The sequence below is a fragment of the Nannospalax galili genome, unplaced genomic scaffold (assembly GCF_000622305.1).
Source record: "Nannospalax galili isolate Female #2095 unplaced genomic scaffold, S.galili_v1.0 scaffold33, whole genome shotgun sequence".
Classification (NCBI taxonomy): Eukaryota; Metazoa; Chordata; class Mammalia; order Rodentia; family Spalacidae; genus Nannospalax; species Nannospalax galili.
Genome location: NW_008335436.1, coordinates 467,460 through 477,017, shown reverse-complemented (window position 1 = coordinate 477,017; position 9,558 = coordinate 467,460). Strand labels below are relative to the sequence as shown.

The 9,558-nt window shown below is 39.5% G+C and overlaps 1 protein-coding gene across 6 annotated transcripts in view; it reads right to left on the bottom strand.

Annotated features, from left to right (window-relative positions):
- Positions 1–9,558, bottom strand: part of Tnik (TRAF2 and NCK interacting kinase) — a 448,219-nt gene that overhangs the window by 337,303 nt on the left and 101,358 nt on the right. For all 6 annotated transcript variants that reach the window (XM_008830100.3, XM_017797395.1, XM_008830101.2 and 3 more), the window contains exon 2: positions 7,973–8,038. In XM_008830100.3, coding sequence (XP_008828322.1) covers positions 7,973–8,038 — 66 coding nt within the window. The remainder of the gene's footprint in view (positions 1–7,972; positions 8,039–9,558) is intronic.

Sequence of the window (9,558 nt, the reverse complement as noted above, 5' to 3'; positions counted from 1 at the left end):
AGGAGATACCTTCTTTTGAGTTGTTGGCCAGGGTGGCCAAAGGGACTCCCAGATAGTAACCCAGCATGGAATTGGGAAAATGAACAGCAGACCCCAATCTTATCTAAAGGAATATTGACAACTGATTGCTGCTAGATGAGGAACAGCTGATCTTCCTAAAACAAGGCTCTCTAGATAGGCTGACTAGATTCAGCGGATGGACAAGCACTGGGGAACAGCTGGGGGCGCCAACAACACAGTGGACAGTAACAGGGGTGACAGAGTATATGGGCTCCAGTGGGATGGGGGAGGCTATGGGAGGGTGCCATTTGGGAAGTGGGTGTATAGATATTGTTTGGGATGTTCTGTATCACACACACACACGCACACACAAATCAACAAATTCTAAAAATGAATTATATTTGAGGAAGCATAAAAATTTACTTCATGTTAATTAGTAGAGGTGATCAACATTATCACTGAAATCTACCTGATGACTTTATATCCATACTCAGGTGCGAAGGATCCGATTGTAATCGACTGTGACTAGCAATAATGAGATACATAGAGATTAGAGACACGTGCAGACATCTAAGCATTAGTAGTGTTAAGAAGGCGTTTTTTGGTAGGAAACAGCATATTTTAAAATGAAATGGAGATCTTTTTTAAAGGTTAAAAACTCATTCAATTTTATATCTTACAGGGTCTATAGTGAGTTCAATGTTGTATAACTGTATTAATTCAACTGTGAACCTAAAAATTTACAGCCACTTTTGAAAGAGATGTATCCTTGCTCTGGAAATTGTTATTGAATATATTAAAGCTGTAATGAAATGCTTCTTCTAATCATGTGGTTATTAAATTAAAAAAATTTTAAAAAAGAAATCTACATTTTTAATACTTTCCCATGTATTCATTCTGCCAGCAGTATGAACCCCACACAACATTCAAACCCCATTTTGTGAGTCTCCAGCATATTGATAATTTGAGAGAAAGCTCATGTCATTCCCCCACATTAAAACACAAGCAGAACATTCTGATTATTCTCCTTTGCAAAGATGTCTCTTTCAAGCAAGTAGACCAATATTTTATTGGAAATGTTGAAAAAACTGGAAAAAAATATAAAAAGAATTTTCAAGGTATAAAGAGCCCAGTTGTGATCCCACAATTATTACCACCCACTGTGTGCAAGATTGGAAAGCTATGATAAACTAGACAAAATCCTGAAATTTCTCTTCCTTACTTATACATTTAAATTGTTTTGTGCAAGTTTAAGAAAAAAATAATATGATCTAGAGAGTGGTCAATAAGTTAATATAAGAAGTTGTTGTGGTCAAGAAAGTCTGATTCCTAATGATTTATTGTTATACCCATAGATTGATTCACCTCTCAATTCTCACCAGAGAAACTTCTTCATACAACAGATGGTGATTAACACAGAGACCCACAACTGGCTAACTTGCAGAGAGTAAGAGATTGCAAAATGCTTATTCCTGAATAGGACACCTATACCAAACTTCTGTCTACCAAAGTTCAGGGATCAGTGCAGAACAGGAAGCAGAAAGATTTTAAGAGAAGACGGATGGTTGACCATAAGGAAACAGTTTTCCACACAGCTGGACAGTTACTCATATGAACTCACAGCAACGGTGACAGCATGCACAAGTCCCAGTAACCTCATGTCAGACAAAATCCTAGCATAGAACCAAGAAAACAGGTAAGAAGCCCTCACCCTAGCTGAGGAGCCACTAGCAATGAAGAAGGAAAGCCAGTTTTCTTTAAGAGTGTGACTCTGGGTAGGTGAACCAGGCTCCAGTGAATAGGCCCATGCTAAAAGGCATTTGGGGACACAAATTTGACTTGACAGATAGGGAGGGGGGTCTAAATATGGATCGAAGTACATTGTATGAATGGCTGCAGTTGATACAGGGATGGAGATTTCTTGGGGAGGAACATCTGAGTGGAGACCTGAGGAGGAGACAGCAAAGCATCCAAGGCAGAGGAAACTACAAATTCAATGCCCCCAAAGTGAGCACAAGGCTCTTGAGAAATTGAGAAATTATAGTAGAAATTAAGTACTGTATACAAAGGGCTGGTGAAATGTAAAAACATAAATATAAAATATTTTAATAAATGCATTAGGATCATTGCAGAACAGAAGCTGGGCACTAAAAAGCCTGGGGTCTATATGAATGAATTAAGCCACTAAAGTGATGTTACCTGGAGAAAAGGAGACACAAGCACATGTTTAGGGCAACGAAAGAGAAAATTTCAGAAAGGCAGAACTCCAATTTAATAGGATGAAAACATTCTCCAGAGTTGCAAGCAAACAAACTGACTGGGGAGTAATGAGTTGTCATGACCAGAGGTGATCAAGGATACAGCCATCTGGTGGCAGACTGATTGGAGGAAACGACCTGTGGGAATTCTTTCAACCCTTAGAAAGCACACATATTCATAGTGCCTTTCTGTCTTAGTTTCTTTTCCTGTCACTCATAAAACGCTCTGACAAAAGAACTTAAGGGAGAAAGGGCTTCTTCCAGCTCATATAAAGGTATAGTCCATCATGGTGAGGAAGGCTAGGCAGCCAGAGCTTGCAACAGCTATCACATTCCATCCACAATTAAGAAGCAGAAGGATGAGGGTAGATGCTGCTCTGCTCCACTTACAAGGAGATGCCAGCCAGGGTGCCACCCACAGGGATACGGTGTTCCCACCACAATTAACTCAGTAAGATAATCTCCCACCAGCACGCCCCAAGGCTCATCTACTAGATGATTTCAGACTCGGTCAGAACGCTCTCTCAAGCACTAAAACAACGATAGTTGTACACACCTTTAAAGAAAATTGAAAAGGGATGTAAAAAATAACAAGGAATCCATCAGAGTCCCATTTGATATTGTCACCCTGGGATACAGTATATCTCCATCTCTGCAATAACAATATATATTTCAAGGTGGCAATTAAGAAACAGGATTGATCAACATTCATTTTAAATATGTGGCTAATTAGAAGAACATTAAACACAGTACACATTAAACTACTATTTTGACTTACTAAAATAATTACTCTATGCTAGGGTTTGAATGAGAAATGTCCCCTATAGGCTTAAGTATTTGAACATTTGGTCCCCCACTGGTGGTACTGTGTGGGGAAGCTACAGAACCTTCAGGATGTGCAGCCTTGCTGGAGGAATACATCACTGAGAGCAGGCTTTGAGGGTTTATAGTCTTGACCGACTTCACACTGTTGTCTGTTTCCTGTGTGGGTTTGAGATGTGACAGCTCAGCTTTCTGATCCACACCCCTGCTGCTGGGTCTTCCCCACCATTATGAACATCTAAGCCAAGATAAACTTGTCTGAAAGTGGTTTTTGGTCATAGCATTTTATTATTAGCAACAGAAAAGTAACTAATATACTCTATTTGACCAAAATGTGTCCAGATTCCATTACGTTCCCAACAAGTGATATGCTAATACACAAACAGCTAAGACTTTTAACAAAGCTGTATGTGGCTTTGTATTGGTTTGCTTTTTTGTTGTTGTTGTTTGTTTTTAGAATTTTAATTTTTTTGTATTTTTTGAGACAGGGTCTCCCTGCAGCCCCAGCTGTCCTGGAACTCACTATATTGACCAGGCCAGCCTTGAATTTATAGAGATCCGCCTGCCTCTGCCTCCCGAGTGCTGGGATTAAAGGCATGCACCACTGCGCCCGGCAGAATTTTAAATTTTATTTGCTTCTTTTGTCTTTTATTTATCAAATACAATGCAGTGTTTTTCAACTGTAACATTCCATGTTGGATGATATGGGCTTTGTAAATAAGAAGAGGGTTGGATTCCTGGGCCCCAGCACCACATAACCTAGCAAGAAGATCTAGGATACACACATGATTTTGTTGCTATTATTTTGTTTGTTTTACATTTTTTTTTTTAATTTTGTTGTATAGAGTCACATAAGGCCATTTTCATACAAGTATATTTGTACTCTAAGTATATTTCTCCTCTGAATCCCACTACACTGCCCTTTGGTTTGCTTTTTAAAGATTTATTTTTATTATTTAATTTTGTATGAGTCTGTGTGTGTGTGTGTGTGTGTGTGTGTGTGTATCTGTGTCTGTGTGTCTGTGTGAATGCATACGTGTGTGTGCAGGTGCTCATGGAGACCAGAGGTGTCATGTCCCCCTGGAGCTAGAGTTACAAGTGGTCATGAGCTACCCAGTGTGGATGCTGGGGACTGAACTTAAGTCCTCTGAAAGAGCAGTGAGTACTTAACCACTGAGTCACCCTGGTTTGCTTCTTAATGGGCGATATGGACAAAGAGTTGCTTTCCTCATTTATAAAATCCTGATGGAACAATCACTATCTTTTTTTTTTTTTTTTTGGTCTTTTTGAAGCAGGGTTTCCCTGGAAGACCAGGCTGGCCTTGAACTCACAGAGACCCACCTGCCTCTGCCTCCCGAGTGCTGGGACTACAGGCGTGCACCACCACACCCAGCTTACATTTATTTTCCTAGTCCATCCAGTGACTAAAGTTAAAAAAATAAAACTAAGGAAATATCAAATTGCTACTTGATTATGTGGAGCCAAAATGCTAAAGATGAATCTTACAAGAACAGGTAATCAGGGGCTGAATTTGGAAGTAAGGTTAGAGGCATTTTGAAAAGCTAAACATTATTTAATGGCTTATGAATAAAGTATTTCTATTTCTAATCCAGATGTATTGGGCTCTGATGCAAGTGCAAGAAAATACCGTTTTAATGACTGTATATACTTTTAATTTGTCATATGAACTGTGTTTCTCAAAAACTACTTGAAAATAAAATTATATTATGATCCACATAGGATGGCTTATTAAAAAGTGTTATGATAAAAATTGCACAAAATAAAGGTCATCCAATTTTTTATACATTCCTTTGTGAAACCAAGGGTTATCAAAAGGTAAATTTACAAAATTGATTTCATTGCAATAATTAAAACAATAGCTTTAATATTTAATGTAAAGAAACTATTTATCATATGATTTTATGTTGAAGGATTCCCCCTAAGGCTAAAATTTGCATGCATGCCTATAGTCTTTTAGCAATGTACCTGCTCCAGAGAAATTATAAGGATATAGTGTGAAAAATCACTTTCTAATTTAATTTGCTTTAGGGTCTCATTTTTTGGCTGTTCTACTCTACTTTCGTCCTTCAGAACCATGGATTGGATTGGTTCTCAGGAAACACAAGAGTCTATGTGCATGAGCTGCACCACCTGACATTATCTGGTTTCCTAGATACCAAATTCTCAACTAAGTGGGGAGTTATAATTCTTTAGGTAACTCAGCTCAAGTCCCCACATTTCTAACTATATTCTCACTGGACTCAAGCACAGAAAATCTGTAGACAACTAAAGAAACCAAGTCTCCTGTCCTCAAGTACCATGCACTCTCCATGAGTTTTCTGCAATTTCCCCTTTAATAGAAAGTACCAAATGCTGTATCCTTTAAGAGAACAGAACCCTTTGAATCATAATATTAACCTACTTGCTAAATATCTTCCCATTCTTCAAAAGGTCTGAGACCTCTTGCCATTTGCTTCCTTTTACTTATGATGTGTCATGAAATTAAGGATAATTCTAGATTTTGTAGATTCATTTGAATGCTGTATTCATCATGTTTCTAATTGCTAGGACCAAATGCCTGAAAAGAAGAACATAAAGAAGGGCTTATCCTGGCTTGCAGTTTGAAGATGCAGTCCATCATGGTGGGGAAGGCACGGCAGCAGGAGTGTGAAGCAGGTGGTCACACTGCATCCACAGTCAGGATAGAGAGAGACGAATGCCAGTGCTCAGCTCATTTTCCCCTTTTTATTCCATCTAGAACCCTAGCACACAGGATACTGCCACCCACATTTAGGGTAGGACTTCCCACCTTAATTAACCCAATCTAGAAACTGCCTCATAGACACATATAAATGACCAGGTGCTTGTCTCCTAGGTGATTCAAGATCCTGTCAAGTTGACAGGATTAACCACCACATAGGCCTTTCTATCTCCTCTTGCAAGAGTGCAGCTCCACCTGCTTGGTTAGTGAACAAAAGTTTGAAATGTCTCTCAAATGGCCCCTCTACAACGAGAGGCATCTTAAAGGTACCTGAAACCAACAGCATGCAACAGTTGCTCCTCCACATTGACAGGAAGTCAGGAGTCATTTTCTGCCTGGATCAGAGCTGACTTCATTAGCCACGCTACTTCTCAAGTTCAATCCAATTTTTCAAGATGCAGTAACACAATCATCCAACCTAATTATCTTCATTGCAAGTATTTAAAAGCATTTTCTGAGAAACATTTCTGACTGTGTCAGACAGGATCAACATCAAGTAAACAGCTTGGGAGAGACTCTATTCTGTCTAATCATAAGGACTTGACATTTTAAGAAATGGCTATTTCTTGCAAGGGAGAATTTTGCCCCTAGAGTGAGCACCAAAAGCTGTTTCCTAGTAAATAAAGGGATACCTCATACCCATTCACAATAATGCTTTAAAAACCATATTTTAGGGCTGGAGAGATGGCTCAGCACTTAAGACCACTGGCTGTTCTTGCAGAAGACCCAGGTTCAATTTTGAGCACCCACATGGCAGCTAACAACTGTGTTTAATTCCAGGGGATCCAACACCTTCTTCTGTCCTCTGTGGGCATTGCATGACACGGGTACACTTACACATGCAGGCAATACACTCAGACACATAAAATAAAAATAAATTATTTGAAAACAGATTTTAATAATACCTTAAGCATAGATGTGCACCTGACATTACAGAATTAATAGTATCACAATATGCAGGACTTCTACTTTTAATCAATTAATTGGGTGTTTTTATTTATATATATATATTTTTTTTTTTTTAGAAGAAGCACCACCCTGTCTGGAACTCACCAAATAGACAAGGCTGGCATCAATCTCAAAAACATCTGCCTGCCTCTACCTCCTGAGTGCTGGGATTAAGTGTTGAATTAATACAGTTATACAATATTGAACTCATTATAAACCCTGTAAGACATAAAATTGAATGAGTTTTTAACCTTTAAAAAAATCTCCATTTCATTTAAAAATATACTGTTTCCTACCATTGAAATTAATTGTTTTTAATCAATTAAGAGAAGTTTGGAGCACAAAGAAGGCATTTTTAAAATAAAAGAGTGATACATAATTTGTAATGGAAATGCCACCCTGTATCACCAGCACTTGGGAAAATGGCAGCTACTTCCCCAGAACTAATCAAGAGGAAACAGCTGGCTTGTTTTGAAGGCTTTTGAACAGCTCATTCACCAAAACCCCCAAAGTTTTAGTCCAAATACAGTTCATCGTTATTTCCTTTCCATAGTCAAAAGAGGAATAAGTCCACATTTAAAATTATTTAGACAATTTATGAGAGGAAAATATCCTTTTAAGATATTTTTGGGTGAATTAAAATCAGTAAAAGAGCAACAAGCTTAATCCCAACTCAAGCTGAACTTGTAAATATTTCCTAACTTGTGGAATTCCTTGTGGCCATCAACCTCTGTGAGGAAGCTGGGTTTCTCATGATATCGTTCAGTGAACTCATTTGACTTGTGCTCTAGGTGAACAACAAATCCATTCTCCAGCTGTGGTAGTCTCATTGCTTAAATTTCTAAAGTGAGCAGCATCTTTACTCCTTTGGAAACTACCACTGGCAGTGAAGTGACAAAAATCCAACCACTTAGCCACCTTCAGATATGTAGCACTTGATGCACGCCTCAGATTCAAACATTGTAATAGACACATGGTGGGGAGGGGCACGACACTCCAGTCAAAAAATCCATTGTAAGCAATATGGCTATAGATACATCCAAGAGTGAAGAGTCAGCTAGAGGTATGTGATTTCATTTAAGATCTGTTGTAAGGCGTTTATGAGCGAGTACTGATAGCACTGCTATTCAGCATTCATGAACCCAAACTATACACAAGGTGTGCTCAAGTTTGATAGTCTTACCTTATAAACTTGCCCGTATGTTCCATTTCCAACAAGTTCCACTAATTCAAAGATCCCTGCAGGGTCCTGAAAGAAAATAAACAAGAAAAATTCAAAACACTATCCAAGACACTGTTGTTGTCAAAAACAAGTATTTATTTAAGACAAGCAAATAAATCACTTGAATGTGAGAGAAAGTCATCTCTCAGATGTTACTACTGAATATCATCAAAAAGTAACATTGTTAACTCAACTTAAGTTATGACATTAGTCAAATTCATTTTGTCTCTATTTTACATTCATGAAATGAGTTTAAATAAAATAAATGGAGCCCCCCCCCATTATAATGATAAAAGCAAGTGCTTGGGAGTTTGTTCAGTTGGTAAAGTTGTTGCCATATCTGCAGGGGGACGTCAGACTGATCCCCAGCACCCATTTTCAAAAGCTGGGCATGTGCAGGCCTCTCTCCAGGGTAAGTCCATCATGCCCTCCATGCCTTGACTCCCCCAGCCTCATTCACCCTTCCATCTCCCACACCATTCTCTCCTCCAAGTGTGGGCCCTGCCCCATTCCTTGGCTTGGGGCCCCAGACACCAGGGGAACCAATACTGCTTCCTGATCCTTTTCATCCAGACCAATTTAGTGCCTTCTCTGGGCCCTAAGGGCACTGCTTCTGGGCCTGGCCCTAACCTCACCTCCCGCTGCTTCCCTGGGCCTGCACCAATTGCCAGCCTCTTTCTGGGATGCTGGGACTGAACGCTAACCTTTCGTCTTTCTGATCCTTTGCATCCAGACCAACCCAGCTCCTCAGTGCAGTCCCCAGGAGTCCTTGCAGCCTCTTCCTGCCCCATCTGCCTTAGCATCTCTGGGTGGCACAGCCACCAGTGGCCCTAGACCAGCATCTTTCCTGGGCCAGGCTCCCAGGCCAGTCCAACCCACAAATTCCTGAGGCCAAAATCGGTCCTGGAGGGATCCAGACCTTAGGAGAAAGCCTGAAAACATCTGACCCTGAATTGGGCCTCTGTGGGAACTCCTGAAGACAAAAGCAATCCGGCCACTCCACTATAAAATCAAAAGAGAGAACTGGAAGCTTATACGAACCAGCTTTTCATGACCAAAAAGTAAACCACAAAGACACATAAAGTTCACAAAAAGAAACAGACCTAAACTTGAAGGCCTGAGTCTCACACAAGAATCAGAAGCTACAAAAGAAATTCACAGAGAAAAAATAGTAACATGAAAAATCAAAATACCACATTGCCATCAAATACCAATCGTCCTCTAGAGGAGTACAATGAAAACCCCCTAGAGATACTGCAGGACATGGAACTCAAAAGAACAATTATAAACCTGATAAAAGAATCCAGTGAATTTAAAGAACACACAAAGAAATAAAAAAACTGAAGGAAGATAGGGATAAACTTCTGAATGAATTCAGAAAAGAGCTAGAAATATTGAAGACTTCTCAGGCTGAAATGAAGAAGGAAGTGAAACACCCAATAAGCCAAGTAGAAACGACAGGAGAAAGCCTCACCAAAAGGATGAATGAAATGGAAAAAAGAATGTCAAGACTGGAAGATAAAGCAAACGAACTAGACCACTCAAGC